The sequence below is a fragment of the Mycteria americana genome, chromosome 6 (assembly GCF_035582795.1).
Source record: "Mycteria americana isolate JAX WOST 10 ecotype Jacksonville Zoo and Gardens chromosome 6, USCA_MyAme_1.0, whole genome shotgun sequence".
Classification (NCBI taxonomy): domain Eukaryota; kingdom Metazoa; phylum Chordata; class Aves; order Ciconiiformes; family Ciconiidae; genus Mycteria; species Mycteria americana.
The window spans coordinates 6722493-6750147 of NC_134370.1; the positions used below are offsets into that span (position 1 = coordinate 6722493).

General features: G+C 38.4%; 1 protein-coding gene across 2 annotated transcripts in view; it reads right to left on the reverse strand.

Annotated features, from left to right (window-relative positions):
• PLPP4 (phospholipid phosphatase 4) overlaps positions 1 to 27655 on the reverse strand; it is a 62439-nt gene that overhangs the window by 26077 nt on the left and 8707 nt on the right. For both annotated transcript variants that reach the window (XM_075504432.1, XM_075504431.1), the window contains exons 2-5: positions 16154 to 16262; positions 11640 to 11730; positions 7993 to 8056; positions 6381 to 6505 (exon numbers count right to left, since the gene is read on the reverse strand). In XM_075504432.1, coding sequence (XP_075360547.1) covers positions 6381 to 6505; positions 7993 to 8056; positions 11640 to 11730; positions 16154 to 16262 — 389 coding nt within the window. The remainder of the gene's footprint in view (positions 1 to 6380; positions 6506 to 7992; positions 8057 to 11639; positions 11731 to 16153; positions 16263 to 27655) is intronic.

A 27655-nucleotide genomic window follows, 5' to 3' on the forward strand; every position in this document is an offset into this window, starting at 1 on the left:
TCCTTGCTTTGCTTGCATGCACAGCTTTTGCTTTACTTATTAAACTGTCTTTATCTCAACCCACGAGTTTTTTCACTTTTACTCTTCTGATTCTCTCCCCCCGATTCCACTGCGGGGGAGTGAGCGAGCGGCTGGGTGGGGCTCAGTTGCTGGCTGGGGTTAAACCACGACATGCAAAACTCAACGGGACACAGTGCTGAGGAGCCTACTCTCGCTGACCCTGCTTTGATGATTTCCAGAGGTACCCTCAACCTAACAATTCTATGAATCAAACTAGAAGCTGATACAAACCAGACTAGCAAGTGATTATTCATTTAATGGTAGCAGACCCATCCATTTCAAGCTGCATATATGGGTATTCATGACAATCATGGCCTTGATCTGCCACTGACTACCGATAGAAAGCAGTACAGGCTCCAAGGAGGTTAACAAGGAGGTTAAATTAAACTTTCACCAAGCCTTTCTTTTTTTCTTCAGCACAAAGTTATCAAAACCAGTTTTATGCAACACCCTCAAATCTATGGCAGCAATCCCTTAGCTGAAAAACACAGTTTAAACAGTTCTGAGCAATTCAGAATTAACACATTTAAAAATAGTCACTAAATAAAGCTGAGGCCAAAACTCTGGGAACTGCAATCTGCTTCCATATGTTTTGAGTGGAATAAGACCCTAAAGGGAGTTATATCATGATGAATTAATCACTTCCTCTAAGAAAGCAAACAGGGTCAAGAATTTGGCATGTCATTCACACAGGATTTTTCGTATTTCTAAATAAAATGTGTTGTGTTACTATTATTTACCCACACTTGCTTGTACAAGGACTTCATTACTACAGTCATGTCAGCATATAAGATATCTGACTGTCTAGGAATTTTTTTTTTTTTAACCTAAACAACCTATTTTACTGAACATTTGAAGCAAGTCTGTATTGCAGAGTTGCTACTTTTTTCTAAGAAAGCTTCAGGAGATAATCCATTCACAAATCATTTACCTGGAAAGCAGATCAGAATACAATACTATAGGTTTTGCTGCTGTTGCAAAGCTATATTTACATCAGAATGGTCTATTGCTTGTTGAGCTGAGATATGAAATAGGTCTCTGGGCACACCCTTTCTCTGTACACGATATGGCCTCGGACATTTCTTCAGCAGTTTAATAATAAAAAATAATAATATTTTCTTATGACTACCGAATAAACAGTTAACAAATGTGAAAGAGAAGGCAGGTCATGACAGTAAGAGCCCCACACTCTGAGATCGCTATGCTACGCTCCCCTCAACCCTCCCTCCCATCACAGCTCCCAACATTCATAACCAGACAGGGGAACACAGGACCGTTCTGTGGGTGGATGCAGTACAGCGACATTTCTGACTGCCAGCTCAGTGTGTCTGGTTCCTTTACTGTGTTTATCTACTAACTGCTCTGGTAAGTAACATATGAACGTAAGCAAACATTTCAGGTCAGATCTAATCAGGAAGTTGACCCGGTTTGGGCAACGGGTCAAGACTCGCTCATTAAACTATATTAACATAAACACATAATACTTCTGCAGCACTTTTTTGCTTGCTGTTGGTGGCCTACCCTCACTTATACAGATGAATTCTGGGTCAAAGACTCAGCTAAAAACGCCATGGGTCAGGTCTTTCTCTCTCTGATTTAGAGCTCTGTACCCAAAACTTAGTATCACCAACTTGAAAAGATGATCTGGATTGATATTTTTAGCCAAAATCTTCACAGCTAAAAGCTTAGGGAAATTAATTCAGACAACAATTGGAACAAGACTTGGATTTCTATAAATTTGTGCTTCTAAAACACGCTTTCCTTGATAGTTGTTTTCTTATCTTTTGTAGTATCCCTCAGTTTCCACCTCTTCAGAGGTTCAGGCAACTATAGTTTGCATCCATCTGCAAGTCACTCTTCGGCTTTACAAAACCGTTTGTGCTCCATACATTTTTCTTACTTGTATTACGTGCACTCCTTGGCACAGGGAGATGAAAGACATGGTAATTTAAGCCATGAAAATCATCTGTGCTCTAATAAGGAGAACGCACTCTCCTTCAGGGCACTAGTTGACTCTCAAAGTGGAGGACAGGTAGTTTACAACATTTTTATTGAGTACGCAAGGTCAAGTCAGGCCATCTGGGAGTGTCAGTACCATCACTCTCGTTACACATCCCTGCACTACATTCTTGTAGCACAACGTTCACAGCACCACCGACTTTCTTGTTAAAGGCCTCATTTTGCATGGATGAAGTTTTAGATCCTGGTATAACAAAGCTTTTGATTGACAGCCTGTCCAAGGAATACTCTAAGAAAAGCTATTTTGAAGCTGAAAATGGCTCTTGACTGAAGCTTCTAACCTCTCTTTATGAGCTGCCTGGCAGCTTTTACTTGTGATTTATTTTCTTCATGTGTTCAAATGAAGTAGAAAATAACAAACTGTAGTGGGCTACTTGAAACTATCATTCCAAGAGAGGTACTATAGTTTATGTCAATTCTCATCCTCCCCACTTACATTTCTGCAGCCATGAAAATAGAAAAAAAAAAAACACAAACAAACCACAAACAGTAACAGAAACACAAAACCTTTTTTTGGTGCTGCTTCACGAATTCCACAACAAACAGAGAAAGGATGACAGAAATCTGAAGAATGGAACTCCTTCATTTTACCTAGTAGCAATCTTACGCTGAAGAAAGGGAGAAGGGAGCCAAGAAAAAATCTTGGACTGAGTTTATGGAAGGAAAGTTTGCAATTACCTACATGTTAAGAAGACAGGAAGGACAGCTTTTTAAAACTGAGATAAGAGAATAGTTTTTCACAGGGAGTGGGAGGCAGAGGAGGTATAGTTCATACATTATACAAAACAAAATACTGAAAATGTAAAATTATAGCAAAATTTCCAAACGTGAATTATTATATCCTTAACATCCTCATTGTTTCACAGGTCCAGGAAGGTTGTATAATGTTGTGTTTCCCAGAATAGTTTTTGCTTTTCACTCTTCATTCTAGTGGGGGATGAAGTAACAGCAAGAAAATAAATTTATTATCACAACTATAAACTAATCTTGATAAAATAATGCTGACAATCCTGGTTATGTAAATAATTTTGCTACAAAGAAGGAGAAGAGGTTAGCACTGTAAGATTATAAAATTAAAATGGTTTCCTTTTCCATTATGAGACTAAAATATGTATGGATTTCAAGGCTTCAAAACACACAGTCTTGCCAGAGACTTAGATATTATAACATCTGGCTTCAAACAGCTAAGTTCTTCAAGCAGCTGCAGAATTGCCTCACTCTAGCATGCACTTACCAACAGATAAAAATTACCACATATATAATATCTTTTCAGTCTTACCACATTGTAATAAAAGGCTTTGTAGTGGGAAATATAGTCAACTTAGCCACATGCTAATATTATATTAGTCAGTGATGGAGAAAGCTGGTCTCATAATTTTGATCTAAATACTGTCCTGGTTTCAGCTGAGACAGAGTTAATTTTCTTTATAGGGGCTGGTATGGGGCTATGTTTTGGATTTGATAATACAGAGATGTTTTAGTTGTTGCTGCACTGGTCAAGGACTTTTCAGCTTCCCGTGCTCTGCTGGGTGCAGAAGAAGTTGGGAGGGGGCACAGCCAGGAGAGTTGACCCCAACTGCCCAAAGGGCTATTCCACACCACATGATGTCATGCTCAGCGTATAAAGCTGGGGAAGAAGAAGGAAGGGGGGGACATTCGGAGTGATGGCGTTTGTCTTCCCAAGTCACCGTTACGCGTGATGGAGCCCTGCTTTCCTGGAGATGGCTGAACACCTGCCTGCCCATGGGAAGGAGGGAATGAATTCCTTGCTTTGCTTGCATGCGCGGCTTTTGCTTTCCCTATTAAACTGTCTTTATCTCAACCCACGAGTTTTCTTACTTTTGCTTTTCCAATTCTCTCCCCCATCCCACCGAGGGGGAGTGAGCGAGCAGCTGCGTGGTGCTTAGTTCCCAGCTGGGGCTAAACCACGACAGTCCTTTTTGGCGCCCAATGTGGGGCTCGAAGGGTTTGAGATAATGACAGATTTGACTGGAATGTGCCAGATAGAATTTATAGCTGTTATTGCTGTTTAGCTATTAATCAGCAGGCTTCTGTGCTTGCCATAGTTCCCGTCTTAGTTCCCAGCTGGGGCTAAACCACAACAATACGCTGCTCCATCATTCTGCTCTAGTTGAATTTTGCGTGAGCTGCAGTAACACAAGTCAGTGCTTATAGAACCAACACCAGTTAAAAGTAAAACCCCAGTATGCATTCTGTGGTTGCCCCACTGGCACAGGGACAAAGCACTTTGCTGTGTGACAAGCAGTCTCGGGAAGAGAACTAGGATGCGTGCCAGAGCTAAGCAGAGCATGCTACACATACAGTGTTTCTAGTCTGTGAAAAAGAAAAGCACATTGGGTGTCTTCTGCAGCTCACACTTTGCAGCCCTGGAGTAAACCGTTGCATTTTTGTAAAGGGAAGTGACCAACTATAACACTTGCTGAGAGCTCATCTGTAAATTCTAGTACATCAGTGTACGCGTGTACTTATTTTAAGCCTTTGTTGTTATACATTGACGAAATACTTAACCAAAAGGATTGCAATTAAGTGTGACAACCAGATCTGAAGACAGACTACAAATAGGAATAAATACCATTTGTTCTAAACAGCATACGATATATTCTGCTATTGTCTCTTTAATGTAATCAAAACTTACAAATAAAATTTGAGACAGCTAAGGTGGTTTATTGTTTAGGACTATAAACTTTATAACATATTCACAAACATCTGCTACTCCCTTATCTGTTTCTGGGACTCCAGAAAAAGGGAGAAAGATCAGCTCAGAATTTCATTCATCTCATTACCCAACTTCTTTGCAATATATAATTCTGCACAATTAGACAATTTGAAGTTATTACTTTAAAAAAAATCAGAAAAACAAATTCCAGAGATACGACTTACTGGTACTCAATTGGCAGTTCTCAGAACAGCACAAGGCAACAAACAGTACTGGCCAAAAAAACCAAAAAAGCTCACAGTAATCAAGTTATTTTACAGATTAAAATAATTTTTATTAGGCACCTGACATAAAACTCTCTAGAAGTCAGCTCCTCAAGACAGAGAAAGGAATCTTTGTAAACACCTGAGTTAATACAACTAGTTAAATCAGACATACGAGTTTTCATAAAGCCACCTAAATATCTGTCGGGATACAGCATTAGCTAGGAGTAACTGATCAAACCATCAGACCTAGATCGAGGACCACCTCAAAGCCAAATGGAGTGACAAGTGACTGTGCTGTCCCAGGAGCAGACAAGAAACCACAGAAACTCCAAACTGTGCCCAATTTACCTCTGCTTCCCGCCCACCTGCTCCTCTAAATAAGATACTATTGACAGACCTGTTCCCCCGTTCCATGCTACCTCTGTGCTGTCACGCTGACAGAAAAGTCAGGACACTCTACCTATTCTCCTCTGCTTGCCCGAGCTGGGAACAGAGCTACCATTTACTCCTGCCTGTGCCCAGGCAAAGCAGTCCAGTGGCAGAAGACATCTGAACGTGGAAGTCTAAGAACCCCTCAGAAAAAAGGCCCACACAGACAAGGATCCCTTCTTTAGCCACAGCCAGCAGTGGATACTGTCAAAAGCGTAAGGAAACAGGGAATAAAATAATCATCCTTCTACTGGCACATTATGATAGCTTCTAGTGCTATAGGGACTTCTTGAACCTGACTTTGTACCCAGTTCATTAGGATGAATAGCACCAAAATAATGCAACATGATTTCTGTGTATTCCTTTCTACCCCCTCCACCTTCAAGCATACAACTTTGCATAAAGAAAAGCACCTTAGTAATGGATTTTTTTTTTTCAAATGAAATCTTAAAGATAAAAGCAGTTGAAGTTTCTTTGTGACTTGAACTTTGGTTTAATAGATCTACTATTTGAAAGATATTAACTAAATCTTGTCAAAACTATGCAGGCCAAACATGACCTGTCACATTACATATTTCAATGGAATATAAAAAAATATTTACTATATAGACAAAGGTTGCATACAGAGGTCTGCATTAGGGAACAGTCACCCCCTCAGAACCACACTGTTTTCTTTAATCTTGAATATTGCTTCACTCTTCTGATAGTCCTGCTCTGGCTCAGCGAAGTCAGGTGGTTCTCAAGATAAGGAAGGGTCACAGGCTCACAACTTTATTTCCAGAAGGAAATTTCTGGCAGTGGTGACCTAAGACAGAAGTGCAGGCCTCTCCAGCAAAAATCAGGGTAATGATCTAACAAAAAAAGAGCAATTCCAAAACACAGGTAGGACAGCTTTTTACAAAAAAGACACTGCATTTAAATGAACTTACAGGAAGAGTGGATACTCGGAAAGCTTTTTCTGCCTTCAGACACCAGATCTGGATCACCTGTGCAGTGCATTTCAGAGTTCATTACTCCATCTGGAAAGCAGCGGTAAAAGAAATCGGGACGCGGTCTACAAAAAACACCATGGATATTAAAAATATAAAAGCTGTAGTAACAAATAAACCTCAAAGTGATTATTACATTTACTACTTATTACATACAGAGTTCATTCCCTCCTGCCTTAACACAGCAACAGAAATGCTTCATTTTCCTTGAATAATCAAGTCAAGGTCACTTTTTTTTTTACAGGCAGGCTCTCGGGGAAGCTTCCAGTGCAGCATGGAAGTGGGAGTTGTCTGTGAAAACGAACATGCAGGGCTACTCTTGCCTACAGCAATCAATCTTGCACAGCACTTCCAGTGACAGAGCAAAGTAGCATAGCAACCCCACAAAGCTGCACAAGTCTTGCCAACACATCTAGCTGAGAACAGGGCTACAACTTAGGCTACAAGACTGGCACCAAAACAACCACCAAATTCTAACACCAGCCTCGATGCTGACTCTAACTGCATTGAACAAACCTCGGAGTTTCTTTTGACCCTGCACTGAGCTGAATGATAGCACGTAGGTTTGACTGGTGTCGTAGTGATCCTGAGATAATAAACCACGTAGAGAAGCAAGGCGAATGACCACAGATTCAGAGACAAGCTGACAGAGCAACTAGTTGGCTTGGAGTGCAGGCAAAATGAGCTCATGTCTGTCTGAAGAAGATGGTGCAGACATTCGTAATTATATTTCAAAAGCACTCTTGAAAGAAAAGTGCCAAGTACCGTTATTGCCAGGGCATCAGTACTATAGCAGAGAGGGTTCGTCAGAAACTGAGCACAACTACTGCTTCCTCAATGCTGCAAAACAGGTGAACAACAAATGCAGCATGTGACTCTATTAAATAGTGTATGAATTCAAGTCAAATATATATTTTTCAGCTGAAATTATTCAAAATTTTGATAAAGAGCCAAAAAATACCTAAAAAAATATTATTTTCCAGAGCGTTTTGTTTGCTAGTATCTTTCTGAGCCCTTCATTCAAATTTATGCTCCCTAAAAAATGGCCTACCTAGGAGTCCACTTACTGCTTAGCTCCAAGGTTTGTTCTGCCATGGATCCTGATGTTACCTGGAAATACCATTCAGTAATATGCTTCACACAAAATACAGGCACTGGGTTATAGAGAGACTCGATTGATTCCTAATTAATCAGACTAATGGCACTGGCATCTAAACTCCCACATGCTGTGACTCTTCCCATCTGTGTTGCCAAGTTAATGAACTGATTTCAGCTCACACCTTTCCTTTCAAACTCCTCGTTTGTCTGGATCCGCCAACCGGTCAAACAAATAACAAAACACAAGGGCACAGATTCCTATCACAGTTGGATGTCACATAATGAAGTTGTACAACACCTGCACCAGGGAAGGGACAGCTTCACGGGGGCCTGTTCTAATTCAACATGCTTTGGAGCAGCAGCTATCTTTTTATTAAGATGTATTGTATTTGTCAACTCTGTCTTCATTTCTCTTAACAGTTAAAGCCATCATTTATTACATGACAAGACTTACCTTCCCACTATTAATTTAATAGTATTTGTGCAGACGCCATTCAGAGCTAGTGCCAAGGAAACAGCTACAAAACAGAATGAACAAACAGAACAATAATAACCTAAATACCAAGCTACAAATTGCACTATTATAGCATTTGATTTACAGACTGAAACCTTTACTGGACTGAAAACTGAATGATCTTTGCAGCCCATTGTTTTTCTTGTTACCCAGACTAAGGACAGACCCAAGAACATGATAATAATCACGACTGACTTTGTTCTGCTTTTACTCTTGAGAAACGCATATTTTCTTATGCAAAGCCAGTTTTCATATCATGCCATTTGCACAGGCATAAATCATCAGATGGAAACAATTATTAGAGAATCAAGTACTGTGTTTATTAGTTTTGTAATTTACTAGATGAAAATCTTACACTCTTTGGGTCAAGGAGAATTCCTGTCTAGACCTATACATAAGATGTATATATACACCTACATGGGTGTGCGTTTATGTATGTATATATATGTATATGTATATGTATATGTATGACCCCATTAAACAGTCCACTTTCAGGCTAAAGAATTGCCTTTTCACTAAAATTAGTACTGGACGATTCTTTTAGTTTTCTTTCAAAAGGATGTGGATGTTTTGACTAAAAATCTTGACATTTTCCCCTTACCTTTGCTCCCAGGATTAACCAATTTTGCCAATAAAACTGGAGTAATAAAGAGGAACTGTCATACTAGGTACGACAGAATCATCTTATTTATTTGTACTTGCATGCTGAGTCCCTAGACTTTCTGAAGAACCTCATCCCAAGCCTGTGGAGATCTCTGCCTTGATTTCAGTGGCACTTGGATCCAGTGCATACACTCCTTTTTGATTAAATTTGATTTAATGTTGCAGTCCACACCAGAGCTCCCTGTTACAGCACAAGAGGCACTGAATTTTATTTCCCATCAGAAAAAAAAAAACCTATCAGGCAAATCTCTGATTTCCAGCAGAACAGTTACAGTAATATAACTTTTGATTATGACAGCTACACAAGCTATTTTCTCATTGGACTGCTGCCCCAGAGGCTGTACTTCAGCAGCACTCATCCCGTCTCCATAAAATCTTTGCCTGAGGATATTATAGATCATAAAAATGTGTGTGTTATAGGATCTATTTTTCTTTAAGTTAAAAAAAAAAAAAAGGAGGTCCTCCATCAAAGCAAAAACAAGGGTTTTCTCAGACTATAGCAATAGCTTCCAGCAAAAATAAAGGAACAAGTCAATCCTAGAGATCCTGATGTTGTGCAAAAAAGCCTTCTACTTTCAACACTTATGTTCACAGTGACCACTCAATCCCATGCTCTCTTTTTCCTCTCAATTGTTTTCTCTTAGTTATTTATGGTGATTGCATGGTGAACTGAAATTTTCCACAAAGTCAAACGTATATGACCAGCAGTGTCAGAGCACTACATTCTCCTTTTAAAAAAATGGGAGATGTAGAGATATCTGCTTTCTAAGACATGTGGTAAAGTTTATTCTTTTCATTGAGCTTTGTCTTGACTCTTCATTGCATACCTGACTGAGCCATGCTTTCACTGTTGCAATATTCCTTACGATGGCAATCCAAGTATCAAATGACAGCGTGAATGTAAGCTGATAAACAAATTGCATTTGCTCTCATTTTGTTCCCTGTAGGAAAGATTCATCCTGCCTACCAAAAGTCATATAATCTAGTCGGTAGAGAGAGGTAGGCACTTTCAGGGGAAGGATTAAGGGAACCTACATTGGGAAGCTAACTACTCCTTACCCTAGATGCACTGAACCACCTTCTTTATATTAATAGCTATATGAGGGGCAAAGCAGTTTCACATCCTTTTAAGCTTTGATCTCTTCTACGTATGGTGTCTAAAGAAATTCACCTTTTGGGGGACTTCCTGATCATTCATTATGAACATTATGTGCCAGATGTCAGCAAATCAGCAAAGCCCCACCACAGTTAATGAATCTTCACATCAGCTTCACATCACAGAATCACAGAATCATATAGGTTGGAAAAGACCTTTAAGATCATCGAGTCCAACCATAAACCTAACACTGCCAAAACCACCACTACACCATGTCTCTAAGCACCTCATCCAAACGTCCTTTAAATACCGCCAGGGATGGCGACTCAACCACTTCCCTGGGGTGTGTCACCAGACACATTAACATACTGAATCATATTTACGTACCGTGCACTTGAACATAATTAAGCCACAAGAAGTTCCACACTTATTGGCACATACTGAACAGGGATACCCTGCAGAACAGAACATCAAGGCTGTGGTTTCCTTTAAGTCTGCATAGCAAGGAGAACACTGGGGAAGCTGGCAAGTTTTCTCCTGGACTTTACAGAAGGAATCATAACAGAAGGCAAGAACAGCAGAAAAAATGAATGTCTCTTTAGAACAAAAAGGTGAGAATAAGTGATGGAGAAACTAATCCAAACCTCCTTTCCTTCTTAAACAACAGAAGGTGAAACTCAGCACTGTGACTGTATGCATTTTATGAATCAGTTATTTCTACTGAATGGACTTGCCAGTAAAATATCACTGTAAGACATTTCAGAACTTACTACAACTGACTGGCAGCAGCCAAAACAAAACTAGGATCTCTTCACACTTGTGCTAGAGCAACTGGAAAAAGAACAAGCTATGGGAACCCAGCCTTGTCTAAAAAAAATTTTCAAAGGCAGATACATAGTGCCATTTACATCCTATCTAGCTAAGGCAAGGCTTAGTATCAGTTTGACCTTACAATCTAAGGGCCAATAAATTAAAGTGTATATTAGCCAGTAAAACAGAATTCGAGAATCTGGCATATTTCAAACATACTGCCAACAAAAACATTTGCAGTTCTTAGTGCTTCAAAGTATCCTCTGCCAGTGAAAGTGCTTCAGTCAATTTTGGTCCCTGGCAATATCTATGTAAGAAGGATCTGGGCGTATATCACTAAAAGATTTCAAAAAACAGGCGCAGACAGAATGAGCTGCAACAGCTTAAGACTTACCATCCCCATAGTCCACCTGCCTCTCTGCTTGAAGTTGCTGCCTACAACTGTAATTACACCTCACCCATAACACAGCCATAGCAGTTCACAGTCCAGGATTAAGTGCACATCCAACTCCACTGGCAGTTTAAGATGAAACATCAGCTTGTGAATAGAAAGTCTGAGCCATAAGCATGGATTTTTGCAATGGGGAACAGTAAACTCCAGGGGAAGGTCAGAGAAAACAATGAGAGGAGTAATTTCCTACACTAAGCAGCTGAGTCTCACAGGACTTTCCAGTCAAACCATTAATTTAGAATAGCTGCAAGTGTAAATAAGAGGTAAGTAATAGATTGGCTGTGACAGAAAAATACGCATCTGAACAGTCTCTCAAATGGTCTTGACTTTGCTGATCAAATTCTGTCCCTTGCTAGCTAGACTGTGGAATTAAGGCACAGAATTTGTACATTTAGAAACATACATAAAAACAAAGGCTTTTGTGAATGGCTTGCAACTATAACTGCACTGAAAACTACCGTAACAGACTGTAACGGAGACAGGTTTTCTTCAAGGCTTAGACTACAACTGGAATCAATCTCTGAGAGCTATCATGCATTTTCCATCTTGAAGTATGACATACATTACCTAAGAAAGCCTCTTTAATTTCAGTCTTGTCTGTTCGCCGGATTATTTTCACCACAAAAATGACTGCTAGTGGTGTCAGGAATGAAATTGCCTGTAAGAGATAACAAATATCATATGTGAGAGTATCAATTCCTTTTCAGTCCAGCTGATTAATAATTAGTTCCAGTTAGCTCCATTTAAACTGGAAGGCTGAGTGATGTTTATCAAACTCCTGACCTTAGGCAAAGTGGGATGATTTGTCTTTGCAACTACAGGGCAACAAATACATTAAAATTGTAATGTAACTGTGAGTTGTAATTGATTTGTAATTGTCTGGAGCTGCATTTAAAATGTCAGCTTCATAAAAGAAAAAGCAACAGTCTATAAAGTCCACAAAATTCATACATACACTGATCCATACAGATCTTGTACATTTTTTCCACACTAAGCATTGCTCCAGAAGGCAGCCAGTCCAGGCTGTGCTCTCAGTAAGACCCTATTCAACATAACAGACTCCAGCACCAACTTTCTGACATTTTAAAATGCTCTTTATTTTACTTTTTGTTTTCTTTTTAACTGTCATTCTTTAATGCATTGAGAAGGTCATGTCCTTATGATTCTTCCATTTACAAGTGTTTGGATGTGAAGCCAACTGCTTGATTTTGTTCAAAAAGAGAAAAACATCACCTGAACATCTACAAGTATACTCCTTAGTTAAGCAGAACCATATTCTTTTATCATCAGTGCTGTAGGACAGGATTCCTCCTACAAGGAACCTGAAATGGCATCTGCACATCAATGCACACACTCAATTTCCATGAACAGCATCTCCATTATCATAGAGCAATTTGGACTATGGTTGATGATTCACTGTAAATGTGCCAGTTATCCAAAAAGCATCCTACTTCGTGCAGTGGCTGTACACTGCAGTCGGGCCTCCCAGAGCAGGTATTTATTGTCTTTCTCCAAAGAGACATATCAGTTTCTCCCAAGCACAATACCAGGGAGTTTTTCATTAATAGCTTGCCATGGAAACTATGATTTTGTTCCCAACTGGTCCTTCCATCATCCCTTCTGTCTCAGACCTTCAATTGCAGAGGTAAAAGGCAACTTGTAGGCAAGGTAGTCCATTTATGCTTCTTGCTGGTTCCGGTCTAAGTTAACCAATTCCTTTCTGGAATCTACAAACCTCGTCACAATCATATTTGTTCAAAAACAAATCCAAGGTCTTTCAAAAGCCTTTATTCTCTTGAAGAAAAGTGAAAATGACTGGGTTTTTAAACAAGGCAAAAATTAAGCTGTATATGGCACAAGGGGCACCAGGGCTTAAGTAAGATTATGGTATCTTTACTGAGGCTGAACAGTACCTTACTTCTTAAACAGCCCCACTGAAATAAGAAACAGAGACACTGATTCAGGACAGAAATGTTATAACAAAAGATGTGTAACTCTCTTCTTTTTATAATAGAGATTAATCTCAGTCCTCATTTTATGCTTTTAGAATATGCGCGTAGGGAACAACATGAAAATGCACTGTATTTATTATTTTGGTAGTGTATCTTGGAGGAGATCCCCCTCACCTGCATCTGCAAAATATTATCTCAGTGAGCCATGCAGATTAAAACACAGTCTGGACTCTGCTCCCCTTTTTAACATTTAGAAAGGCAGGCATCAGGTTTTGTGCAAGAAGATGCACCATTTCCACTTGAATCTCACACACACTGTAGACAGAAGGGAGTTTTAAGTTAGGATGCCAGTGCCATGTTACTGCTCCAGAAACATTCACTTCTCTCTGTCCTCAGCAATAATTTAATTTGTGCTTTCAGAGACAAAGAGTGAAATAAAAATGGTTAAAGCAAAACCTAGAATTATTAGTTTCATTCTAAAAAGTAGGGATTGCCACCAGGAAAGAAAAGAAGAAAGATATCTGCATTCCATTGTTGAAGAACATGTAGAAATACAGCCAGGCTGACAGGCTTATAGTGGTGGTTTAATGGAGTTAGAAATCTTTTGAACAAGCAGGAACAGCTGAAAATATCAACAAAGAATAGAATTCAAGTGGCAGCTTGTTCCAAACCACTTCACAATCAATCTTCAGAAATCTGGTATAACTGCAGATTTCCTCATATTTCACAAGCACATGGATTTTTGAGAGAGATGAAGAACTATTCATGTTTGCAGTACATTGCTGTTCCTTACACAAAAGCATTAGCTGGAAGGTGTTTTTTATTCTGCAGCAAAATGCACGTATAAAGAAAGTTTGGCTTGCTAAAGACTCCTTTTTCTTTATTTTGCAAAAAAATTTTGTGTGGCTCATATCCATAACAGATTTGGCAACAGTCTAATGAGCAATACTCTCCTCCGATGCATCTCAGTAATGTTTTCTTTTTCAACTTTGAAATATTCCAACATTGCTTTGCTTTTGTGAAACATGGACAAAATATCTCTCATTCATTATTCATCCTGGCAAGCCAGAGATATGCTAAAGTTACAGGGACTCCCACATACTTCCATGCATTCAAGAGAAGTTGACAGTACCTTACACTTTACAAGACAAGGAATATCCACTGACAGAGACACAGAACAAGGCTCAGTCCTTTGTGGCTTGCTTGCTACCAATGCAGAGGTCAGCTTCGTCTAGTTTGAATCTGGATTTGGAGTATTCACAACATTTCTCTTGAATTCAAAGCTCTCGGCATACAAAATAATCCAGCAGTTCATAAAGTCTCAGAGATTGCTTTCTGGTAAGCCATAGCCATAGGTTTCAATATCAGAGTACAACATGAGTGGCAAGAAATTCTTTACATAATGAAAGCTTATGATGATTGCTAGAGTTGGATTTTTCTTCTTTTTAATTAAAGAAATAAGAAAAAACATTTAGAAGTTACCTACGTTTCTTAATTTAAGAAGCTGTTCATTGAGTTACTGAGATGTCATGGTCTGAGCCAGAAAGAGAACGCAGACTGTACAAACGTCCCTGACTCGGACCTGCCTGGAAGTTCCACCTGCATAAAGCTGGTTCTGTGGGAAGTGGTTAACAGGGAAATGTACTACACTTAACAGGGAAATGTACTACACTTATATCCTAGAATTGTGCTTCCCAGTGGCTACTGCCTGAAGAACAGAGGAAGGATTAATGATTATCCCAACCGGTTTCAAAAATAGTTCCACCACTGCAGCAAACCCATGTACAATGATTCACTATTGGTCCTTGAACTCTTCAGTTACAAACGCAGATCAGAAGAACCATGTAGGCAAGGTAATGCTCAGCATAAGGAAAAATGGCAGAATTAAACTCAAGAGTCTTTCCTAGCACAACAATGTAATGTTTGGGTTTTTTTGTTTTTACACAGCTGTCTTCCATTCCAGGAAAAACACATTTTCACCCATCCAGGCTGAAAAAGTACTTAATAGAGCTTCTTCTTAATGCAATATAAACAATACGTTGGTGAATTTAAAACCAGGCCTTCAGCCTCTGTCTTAGAAGGCTGGGATATATTGTCACCTTGTAAATAGAAAGTACTCCCAAGTTTTCCCTTACTCAGTTAAAAAGTTTCCCTAACTGAAGGCCTAAGCCTTTAAAAAAAAAAATATTGAAGACAAATGACATAGCTGATTTGCACTTAGTCTGAATTCAAGCTCTTAATCTGAAAAGTAAAACCCTGGCTTCACTGAAGACAACAGGAAAAGGTGCTTTGACGTAAGGGTACTAGGATTTGACCTCATCTGCCATGCCCATTCCTGCAAAATCTCCACTTCAACTGATGAAGCTTTTGCGAAGACTGGCCTACTTGTTTTAATAACCTGAACTATACCCATAATTTCTTAGCATTTCTGTAGTGGTCTGTCTTACTGTACTCTTGTAGTTATAGGTGTAGATTATTGTGATTGTTAATCATTGCTAGTGAAGATTATCAAAACAATGAATTTTGATAACCAAACTATAAAAATCAGCCTGCCAGTCTGCATGCCAACATGAGTTGCGCTGGGGAGAGCCAAAAGAACGGTGACAGCAGAGCAGCTCTATGATAAATTAAGTGCACTCCCAATGACTTCAGGATCGTTGGCAGAAGCTGAAACAAAGGTTCTGTCTACATGAAAAAACAAACAAACAAAAAGTCCCACAAAAAAGTATTTGGAGGCAAATATCTCAGTGCCTAACACGCCTAAAACAAATCAGATTTCAAAATGTAAGCACTTAACCTAATAAGAGCATGGCAAGGTTTTGTCAGGTCACCCAACCAGCTAATTCAAAAAGCTTCTCTAGTCATTTCTCTAGCATCCCTCTTAACTTAAAGCTTAAATCTTAAACTGTAAAATCAACATTCCTAAATTCAGTCACCTGGTAATGCTGTTTTTTAGAAACTCCCCATGATTTCCTACATTTTGCCATTTTGGACATTCCTGGTTTTGAAAACACTTGTTATTAGAATAAAAGGAACATCCTATACTTCTGAAAGGTTTCCTTCTGCTTATTAAATGAAAGTGTACTTAGTTCACAGCCATCAAATGACCAATAAACCTTTAGTACTTACAAACATAAGACGCGTAGGTATGTTGTCTGATTGCACCAAAGGATTTTTATATAGCCAGATCTCTTCTGGCTGGATAACCCGCTGGAACGGATCCAAAAATTCTGTAAAACTGAAAATAACAATTAAAGATATATTTTTTTCACAATTTGAAATGATGACCAAAAACCCCAGAAGAGTCCTGCTGATTTAGAACTTCCCCCAAAGTTAATTATGGTATAACATGCATGAATTATCCTTATAATACATTGCTATCCTACCTCACTGTTTTTTAGTAATACAACCTTCATAAATATACACTTAGGAAAATGATTTTTTAAAGTCTATATTCTACAACTTTATAAAAGTTCCATACATTTTACTGTGGAGAATAAATTGTCATTTTATTTTTTTGCGGGAAAAGTGTGCAAAGAATATTGTGGGATCAGAAAAATCACATGTAGCAGATGTTTTACACTGAAGAAATTATATAGCAGATATCAAATACAAAATGTGTCTTTCAAAACGTCAAGATCCAGACTTTGAAGTATGACAGCTGTATTTGCAGGATCACAAAGCAGGGAGAAAGAAGCAGCCCAGACGATTCCTTCTGCTGATAGGAAGAACAGGTAACTTTAGAGAATATCTCCAAAAGAGACTAATTCCTAAAACAGGATCGGCTCATAGAAACGTGTTGTTTCTTTTTTCATATTCCCAGTATTTTGATTTGTCTGTCAAGTTTAAGAAGAATCTAGCTCTACCAGAAATGTCTCATTCTACCAAAATGACTGTTTTAATTTCATTCTGATGTCGTTTAGCTCTCTTAACAAACAAACAAACAAACCCCCCCCACGGTTTTGTAATTATGTTATTTTGAAATGAAGAGCATCAAAATAAATTGTTGAGGTTACATTGTTATATAGAAAGTAAATTATTTGTGCAGGTATCTTTTGTCCAGCACTGAAAGAGAAAGCAGGAATTGTGATCTTCGACTGTAGTTGGAAGTTTCAAAAGCTTTTCAGGACTACATAAATTGTCTCTCTTCATTTAAACCATACCCCTTTTTCCACAAAGTCCTTCACTGTCCTTTAACTCTTCTTAGCTTTGAAGTCATATCATACTTCCTGGGAAGTTTTGCCTTTACCTTACATTACTCATTTCAGGGCTGGTGTACCAGGACTGAAAGAATGGCCGCTGAGAGAAGACCCAGGGACCAGTTTTATGCAGGTTGGTCTTACCCAATAAGCCCATGGAGCCAGAACACAGAGGTGTAGTGGCCCAAAGCTTTTTTTATTGTAAGTGTCCCAAAGCCAAGGGCTTTAAACCCCTCCAAAACCAGGTTTTATACAACTAACAGCTACAACAATTGACTTTGTAAACAGAAAAAGCTCAAAGCAATTTGTAAATCAGAGTAAAATTAAACCATGCGTATGCAACTCCACCCTGTGAAGGTAAGTCCTCAAATCTAGCCAAGTCAGCAATTTCCTAAACAACAGCAAGCCTTATCCAGTCTTCTGGGTCTTAGGAAATCCTTTTTATCCCTTCTGAGGATTGACCAGCTGTTCTTTGTTTTCTCACTGTAGTCTACAACGTCTGCATTAGCTACAGTCTCCCACGTCCCCAGCACTCACTACTACTGACCCCCTTTACCTGAGCACACTCAGACTCCCGCTAGACAGAAGGTACCAAACTCTCTGTCTGCTCCAAAGAGGCTAACCGACCTCTTTTTCCTACTGGAAAACAACAAAATCTGAGGACCAAACAAGTCAAACACAGTCTTGTCACTTGTATTGATAGTCATGTTTCCCTTACTGATCTACATGGACAACTAGATTCTTCTGGAAGCTTAAGGAGTCTAGTATTGCAAGGGCAATATTACCATTATACTCAGCTTCTTCAAATCTAGAGTCCGACCCTGCTCTCCAAAGAAGGTGCAAGGTGAATTTCAGAAGTGTCAAAACACTTTGGTTCAGTGTTTTCAAAATGAAAACTTAAATCTTTTTCAAGTTTAAAAAACAATGGCTTGTCCAAGACATGAAAGAGGGAAACATTTCTAAAGACGACCATTTCCAGGAAACAAACCACCTCATATATGAAAAATTAATTTTAAAATTTTTGTCTTCAACTAGAAAAATAAAGGTTGATTTCTAGACAATGCAAGCAACTTTGTTTCCAAATTTCAACTGAGAGTCCTAAAGTATATTATTTTTACTTTCAGTCTTTAAAGATATTGACGGCAGCCAGAAGCAAGTAACTGCTGGTTGAAAGGGTTCTGTTGCCAGGTAAAGTCACAGGCCTGGGTATGACATCCAACACGTGTCACCTGGGAGAGCTGAATAGCAAAGTCCACAGCTATACTGCCCAGGACTTAACATTTGTTATGAAGATGTAATACAGGATCTGTGGCCAGGAGGTACTTCACTGCTCTCATCTAAACATAAACAAACAGGTAAGCACATGCATGTCTGGGCATACAAGAAATTAAAGAAGCCATCTGAGTTTCAATGACTACATCTTTCAGCCAGTCACATCTTTTCTGACATAATCCCTCAGGTATCTGCTGGTCTGATGATGGTTTTGAGGCAGTTCTCAAAGCACTGGGACTGATGGATGTGCCAAGGAATGCCTTGAAGCAGAGACATGTTCTTTGACATATCTAGGCCTTGAAGCATTTCTACTAACTGCAAAAAACAAACAATACACAAACATTTATGCTTCAAGGTCATCACAGTATATCAGTGCACCAGTGCACTTTTGGAAAATGTGTTACATTAGACCAGAGATTTAATTAATTTGGCATTAAGACATTTGACATTATGAGCAAATGCCAACAGAGTTAAAGGTTTGGGGCTCTTGTTCTTTTGTTCCTGTCTCCTTGTTATGTAAGAAAACTACGATTATAGTTGTTTACATCTGAGAAATTAAAGAAAAATCACATTCATAGTTCTCACCAATATCATACTATGACACTACAAATATGTGCTAAGTCATAAAATTTAATTCCTTTAAAAGCAAAATAACACATGCGCTAAAGAGACAAAACTATAATAAATAACATAAATAGTATATGATTCTAATTGAGGACTGATTTTCTGATTAGTATATACTCACTATCTTTGAACTCTTCTAAAGAAAGATTCATTTCAGCAAATCTATCAATGACAGCAAAAATTATTATAATTATTATTTATTAACAGCAGTTTTGTATCCACTACATATTAAATCTGGTTACATATCCATTTCTTCCTCTGACTTGTGTTCTGAATGTCTTCCAAGAACAGTGTTCAAATATGCTGAAACATAATGAAAAAAAAATTGCTGAAAGTGGGTAAAATAATTTCAAAATCACTACTGGAGGAAAAAAAAAATAGATCTTGTCTGTGTGAACAATACAGTAATACAAAGTAAACAGTTTAGGGAAAGTGACTATATAAAAAGAAATCACTTTTTTTTATCTTCAGAAAAAGCTCAGCTGCTAATTAAATTTTTATGCCGAGACTCATAAGAGAACAATTCTTTTATTTTTTTGAAGCATCACCAATGGGCGACTGGATACAAGATTTCACTAGCTTGAAGGCAATTCCCTTTGTACTCTATTAAACAATCATGAGGACATACTGGTTTCTAAGCTCCCTGACACTTACTGATTTATCTTCCTTCATCCTAACCAAAAGTACAGTCTATTACTATTCATAAGCCAGCAGAAGCTTGTTTAAATGACTAGATGTTATTAGAAATGAATGCAGTCCTTGGATAAAGAAAACTGGTTTCTAGACATTTTCTATTATGGTCGAAAATAAAAGCTCAATCATATAACATTCCCTGGTAGCAGGTGGGCAACTTAGAGCAACTTCATATTAGTACATGAAATTTTAGTATTAGCTTTTTGGCCTTACACTTTCTGCAGGTTTACATATTCATCTAACATTTTTAACAGTTTAACAAGCAAGATTTTGAACACTTCAGCCTGATAACATATATTTAAGGCATAAAAGGACTTCCATTAACTTCAAGAGGCTTTAACTGTGATTTTCAAAGCAACCTAAGGGAAACAGGAGCCCTAATTCCATTAAAAACCTCAGTGAGGAACAGGTGCCCAAGTGCCCAAGGTTGCTTTGGACACCCCAACATTACCACCTACAACACTACGCTAAATAAAAATGTTGTTCTTTTCTGAGGACACAAGCACTTCCCGGTCACATTAACTTCATTACCATTTAACAGCATGTAGCCCTTTAAGATAATTTCTATGCAAGCACCACATCACAGACTGATCAAGGTACAAGTACACAATACTTTTGTGATAATATGGACTAATCATGTTTTTAAGGAAACCATGCACTGGTAGTGAATGAATCAAACACTGCATAAGTATCCTCAGAGAGGCTTTGACCTGTGCTTCCATCATGGTCTTCACCTCCCATAATTAACAGCAGGGTATTGTTTAGCACCTCATCGTATTGTTTCATACGCTGCTTCCAGTATCTACCATTCCCTGGCATTCAGCAGCATGAAATCAAGCAGCAATGACATCTGGAAGTTGCTAAGATCAGAGAAAGAGCAATAAGCAGTACTGCATTGGCAAAGTTGGTAAGGTAGAAAGCTTTAAATGTTAGAGTAGAAAAGTATGTTCCCAATCTAGCTACAAGAACAGGGCAGGAATAGGACAGATGGGCCCAACTCTAGGATTGTATTGTTGTGTCCTGTTACCATAAGATATAAACTACCAGCAATGAAATCATGACTAGCATTCACCTTAGAAGCACCTACTAGCGTTACAAGGACTGCTGCTGGCCAACAGCTCCATTTTCAGAGAGTAACAATATGAAATCACACAGGAGACAACACAGGGGCTTTCGTCCTGGCAATCTTGGGGACCTAGATATCTGCTCCATGAGAAGTGCTCATCGCACACTGGAGATTTAGAGATTGCTTGCTGGTTTTGAGCATCAACTAAAGCATGTACAAGGGGGGTTTTGTTTGTTTATTTGGGAGGGTTGGTTTTTTTGCCTTGTGCTTTGTCTCTGAAAGATTTCTCTTCTTCATAGATGCAGGTAAGGGTTGTCCCAAGTAACAATAACTAAGAAAGGAGAGGACAGAAGTACACATGGCACGACAAAGCACCCGAAGAGAATGAACATAAACTTGTGATTGTGATACTCAGTCTTTCGTACCAGATACCTAATGACCAACCCTCCTCTTTTCTAAGCATCATCTGTTGATAAGCAGATCTGATCCTAGAATGGCTTTGTATGCAGTTCCTCATTTGAGCAAGTAATTAAGAGATAGCAGCAAAGCCACAGGTGTTCACGAACCGCTCTTATAAATCACTTCCAAAACAAGTTTGGCTCTGACTACCATTCCCTGACTGCAGAACTCTGTGTGAGCGAACTCACCGCTGCCTCTCCCACAGAAACAGATTAGCTGTGACTGTGCTATTGGAACTCCATTCTGCGCTTTCTTACACAGATATTTCCTTGAGTATTCCTCAAACCAGGTCTCAAATCTAGTAGTAAAAGCTTTTATAGTGTACCTGCCATGTTAAATTGTGCAATCAGTTGTCCTGACACTAAAACTGCATAGTCATGAGCAGCATCAGTGAAGCTGAAGTTGGTAGGGCTCTGTATATGTTGGCCTAATTACAGGGTATATATACAATAGATAACTCGGTGAGAGATTCTCACATAACTGATTCGCAGCCCCATTTTGAATGAAGAGCCATAAAGTAGAACACATCATAGGGCACAACAGCTGTGGAGATAAGAAAATTATATTCTGAATGACAGAATTTGCTTTAGGGGTTTCCAGCAAGTGACCTAGGCTAAACAGAAGTTCCCAGTATCTACACTGCCTGGGTACATTGCATTGAACACTGCTTATTCACATTGCCTTTGCTCACATTTGAATCCAAGACTTCAACTTATCCATTCTGAAACATACTAATAGTGGGAAAAGTATTCATGTCATGTTATTTGATATACCTGGAGAGAATAACTTCTTGTCATGCCATGAGAAAACCTAGTCTTGTTTATTCCCTATAGGTAATATTAAGGAAAAAAATATAACTTTTTAGTGGTTATTTTAGGAACTCCTGCAAAGACAGACAAAATATGAAAAGCTTGAAATGGTCTGTGGCTGGAATGCAAAATTAACAGAACTGAAGCAGACAGAATAGTGATGAGGTGAGATAAGAAACAATGTCTGTGGTTTATCACCATCATTCTGCTTACCACGTGAATGTTGGAGGAGTTTCAGTTTCTGAAATGCTGCTGTCTATGCACGTTATTGTGATGAGATAGCTTTGTGTTAGCTCAGAGGTTAGCATAAGGAAAGATATCTGAGCCATTTAATTTCTATAGTAGTTTGGGAAATTCACAGTTCCTCAGCCATCAAGAACGGAATTATGTATTGGGGTACAAAAAATACGACCAAGGCCCAAATATTAATGATGAACAGCAATTTCACCAAGGAAGAAGCTGACATGAATTAAAATACACCTTCAATAATATAAACTCTAGTTTTGATAGAAAGAGAAACTTTCCCTATAGTTAAGGCACAACACTGGATATCAAGAGATTTGATGTTTTCCGCTGTTTTACAACGCAAGGTGGGGCAATTCATTCCAGCAAGTGTCAATATCAGTATCAAAGCAAGACTCCTAATGCTGTAGTTTGCTCATCGACTGGACTGGTACTCACATATGCCAAGTATGCACCGCTGACAAGCGTCCAAGCAGCAAAGCAACAGCTTCAACTTCTCCACGGAAATGAAAAGTAAAGAGTTAAATTGTAAAATAAATTACAATTTATACTGCAGTAGATATTGATTGCATAAGAAGCATGTACATGAGAACAGAAATTAATGTTTTATTGGTTCTTCATAGGCTTTGATGGAAACGTCTTATTATAACCATCATCTTGTAACTGTACTAAAACTAATTCATTAAGTAATCTACATTCACGCTAAGAGATACAGAAGCAGCTGTATCAATAAATTATATCTACCTTTTTAACAGCTAAAAACTTTTATTTCCCAATACAATGCCACGCAGTGTATACACCTACCACTTCTGATTAACAATCTATAATCCTAATATGGAGCTTTATTGGGTTTGAGTGTCCTGCAGGATACAGGGTAGTTAATATTCACCAGGAACACCCTACAAAGATAATTCAGAAGCTGTTCTTGTTGCTACAGAAATTAGAAGATCTGATGCCTCTCCATTTGCAGTAACCTTCTGTTTGCAGGCAAGTATTTACGAAGACTGAGAGGAGTACTGGCAGAAAGCAAATGGTAAGAAAAATCTTGCAAAAGGCTTCTTTCTTTCAGTCCCTATTCAGTGCCCAATACAGCTCTGGGAATAGTGCAAGCTGATAGCACTTTTTAAATTTCTGTATTTTTGAGAAGCTAGAAACAAAGCCTTCATACCACTTCCTGATAACATTTGATATTCTAATCTGAATGTATACAGCTTTCCCCAGTTTTAAATTCTGTGGGTGCACTTTTATGTAGGGAGGAGCCAAAGTCAATGGAATGAAATCCTGGGACTGATAAGGACAAAGGGGGATGGGGGTGTGCATCTTTTTGGTTTTGTTTTTTTTTTTTATTTAATGTCACTGGCAAGTCGAGAACTGGTTCTCAAGGGTAGGTTTGGCTTCAGATGAGTCAGTATCACTTGATGTAAAAGATTTCTGCATATTTTAAATCAGTTAGCAATTGCAGTGTTACATTTAATTAGCACATATACCCACATTAGCCCTTCAGATATGTGAGAAATCATTTTGATTAAGAAGGGATTGAAAATAAATTCTGATGCAGTTTTAAAAATACACATATTACCATGGCTGTTATATTTCCCAGATGTGCTGAAAGAGGAGAGTTTCCAGTATTTTTCTTCAGTATTATTAGCAGGTTTCCTAGATTTGCTTCGTATATCCACTGATTTAACAGATATATATCTAGGTGTGACTTCTTCCAAAGATGAATGGCCACCCTTTTTACTCTCCTCCTCACAGCTAGCATTGCACCCCAGTCAGGGTGAGCTGTACTATTACTGGGCCAGCAAAGCCAACTGTGATGCGAGACAGGTTCTTCAACCAGAATGCGTCTAACTAGATGATGGAGTCTGTGCCAGCCAGTGTCTCTGAATGATTATTGAGCCACTGGACCCTTCTCTGATATAGCATCTGGGGCTGTATTTACACAGGCTTCATCAGCTCTGCCTGAGATTAGGCTCAAGGCTGCTACAGCACATGACTTGAGCAACACGTGCTCATACTGAATATACAGACAGAAACAGGTTAAAATCAGACCCAACCCCTCTGCTCAAATTTTGTCTTCCTTGCTTGGTCCAAATTCAAGAAACAATATGAATTAAATGAATCAGCAAGGAGGCAACAGCTGGGGAGTCTAGACTCATTGAAAAGCTCAGATCTTGAACTAACAACAATATAGATTCACAACAGGAGCCTTGCAGCTTATAAAATAATATATAAATGATATGTAAATGTTCTTAGAATACCTACTATGAAATAGTGAACCAGCAATCTTTTCACAATGCTGGAAAAAGAGAATAGCCTGGAGTTTTAGAACCTAATGTTAATTTCCTTAGTACCAAATTATACCTCTACTGCTTTCTCAGTCCTTGGCATTTGAATTCTCTCTGGGTCAACTATTTCCTTCCTGTGATATTATTTTAGTCATACTAAACCTAAGAGGAAAGGGAGAGGATTATCTGAGCATGCATGAACAGCACAAGAACAAGCAATTAACACAGCCAGCCAGTTGTTCTTGTGCGCCTGAAAGAATCCAAGAACTTCCAATCCATACATTCTCCTTGCTCATGGGCTGAGCACTCTGAATGCAAGTACCACTAAATACTGCTGAGTATCATTATTGCCAGTATGAAGTGACTGAATCTCGAAAACTCCCATTCAAGGGGAATAAAAATGGGTATCCAGGAATTAAACTACTTAACTAGCTTAGATACAACCTTTTCACCATCATTTCTTCCTTACAGAAGTGGAATATTTGGAAATGAGCAAAATGAAAGGAAGAAATAAGGAACAGTAGGTCATGCTGCATTGCAGCTTTGAACAGAAGAGCAGGAGACAAGAGTGGCTATACCGAAACAGGAAAAAAAACACTGCAAAATGAGTCAAATTGACATATTTTGGCTGGTTTTGTATTTTTAAAACTTTCTTTGATCTAATATTGAAAGTGATCTTTGCATCTTTTGCTTTCTGGTCAGCAGAATATAAACAAACTGTTCTGAAACAAAAACATATTTGTTTTGGCATTTAGCTACTCCTGAGGTGAAGAAGCAGTTCAGTTCTTGTGATCCCCGCTCACTTGGAGCAGTGGTGCACTTCAAGCACAAGGCAAGCAGGTCAGGGCTGCTACTTATCATGTCCATGGACAATACTTATGGCGATCCACTACAGCTGCACTACTGTAACAGAGATAATCCACAGTGGTAGTCTTACAGAAATAACTATTGGCTACTGTTTTCATTGCAGTGTCTCTCATTTTAGTTAATAAAAAGCATGATTTATGGTATTAATTGTTGCCTCTATTTTTATTAAATATTATCATATGCTCTATTTTTATTAAATATACTCTATGTTATAAGCTATTTCACTAAAGTGATTTCAATGGGTGTGTGTTTGGGAGGAGGAAGTAGCGAGAAAGGAAATCATCAGTATATGAACACCGATATAGGCATTAGAAGTATCAAAGCTGGCAGTTGTACATTATTCTCAAGTGGAAAAAAAGAATTCATATTACAGGCTTAAATCACCTAAGCACATATCTGAATAATGAACCAAAACACACTACAGACAGTCAAAACTTTGCTTTTGATGTTTTTTAATGCTTGTTTTTATTACATCTCGAACCGTTTTCAGCCAAAGAACTCTCAACAATTCCTTGGACAACTATCCTATCTTCATAGCAATTTGATAGAGCTGAGTAGTCTGATAAAGTTTCTTCTGTTTTCATACCTGTGTGCCACACTCCCCTTGACTACAGGTTTGGACCTGAAATGAAAGTCAAGGATTAAACTCAAAGATGCTGAGTTTCTCTTGGTGACCAAAGCTTTCCCTCTCAGTTACTTCTGTCCCTCCATCACTTCTCCAAAATTCCCTTTGTAACTCACTGTTACTTCAATGTTTCTCACTCCTGTCCTTCCTGCGATAGCTCTTTAAGATATTGCTTGGAACAAGGTTTAATCAGTTGGAAGTGACAGCTTGGCCCTAGCAGCTTGTTCAGGAGGAATCTCTGAAACACATTAATGCGTTCCTCCATGCTGCAGGATCTTGCCTCTGTTCAGCCACAGCCCAATCTCTTCAAAAGCTCCGTATCAAAAACCTACCACTTCTACACAAGAAATTTTCTTTCTCACTCACCCAGCTTTTCACCAGAACCTGAATTTTACTAATATGAACTAACTTGATAATTTGTTGCCAAGCTATTTTTGGTCTGGAACATGTTTATTACATGAATGTTTATGATTTGTAGCCCATTCACTACGCACCACTGTTCCCTTTGAACATACGCTGGATAGACAGAGACATGACCTTGAAAGAGGACCTGTATGGCAGTGAAGCCTATCCCCACAGAATGCTGTAGAGAAGTATAAGCTGAATAAAAGTGAGGATTAAGTAGCATCAAACAAATTGTCCACAACTGGAGTTAAGTGCAAAAACAAATTCTCAGACTGTTTTTTTGGACCAAAAACTTGTGAGTTGGTAAGGAAGTGAGAGAGGGGAGAAATACTATGGACCAATCTAGAAGGCTCAATCAAGTGTTTCTTTGTGTGAAATTAAAACATTAATTTTTGGTCAAGCAGGAACATATAATTTTAACCCAAACTGAAATGAAACATTTTGTTTGGGCATCTATTCAACTAATTTTCATCTTAATTAAAAAATGCTTTTAAAATGCATATTTTAAAATAAAACACTTTTTTGGTAAAGTTATTCACTAAATGCAATACAAATTTACAAGTTATTTTGTTCCAGTTTTTCCTTCACAGTTGCTGTATGCAATGACTTCATTGTTCCTTGGGGAAAAAAGAGACCTGCCTAATGATATTCACAATCAAATCCAACTATATTAAAATCACTCAATACAAAAACACTTTTGTGAATAACTACATGTTCCAGAGCATTAATAATTATTAAAAAAAGAAAAAAAAAAGAAGATACAAAGATGTAGTAATGGGGAGTAGGAACATCACTTATCATTTTGTAGCACTCACTAAAGTCCAATAGCAATAGTTACACTTCTGTAAAGCACCTTGGACACTAGATGAATGAAATTATTAATGGCCTCTCTGTGGGCTATGAGAGTACAGTCAGGCTATTAGATCTGTTCTCCCATTAGTGAAAATTGGCAGCTAATGAAGATATAACGCTTTATATCAAATGACACTCTCCTCTGTTGTTTTCGATTTGCAAGGCTTCACAACAGTTGGCAGGGTGCCACAAATCCTTCAAAGCTGAAATATTTCTGAGATGACATTTA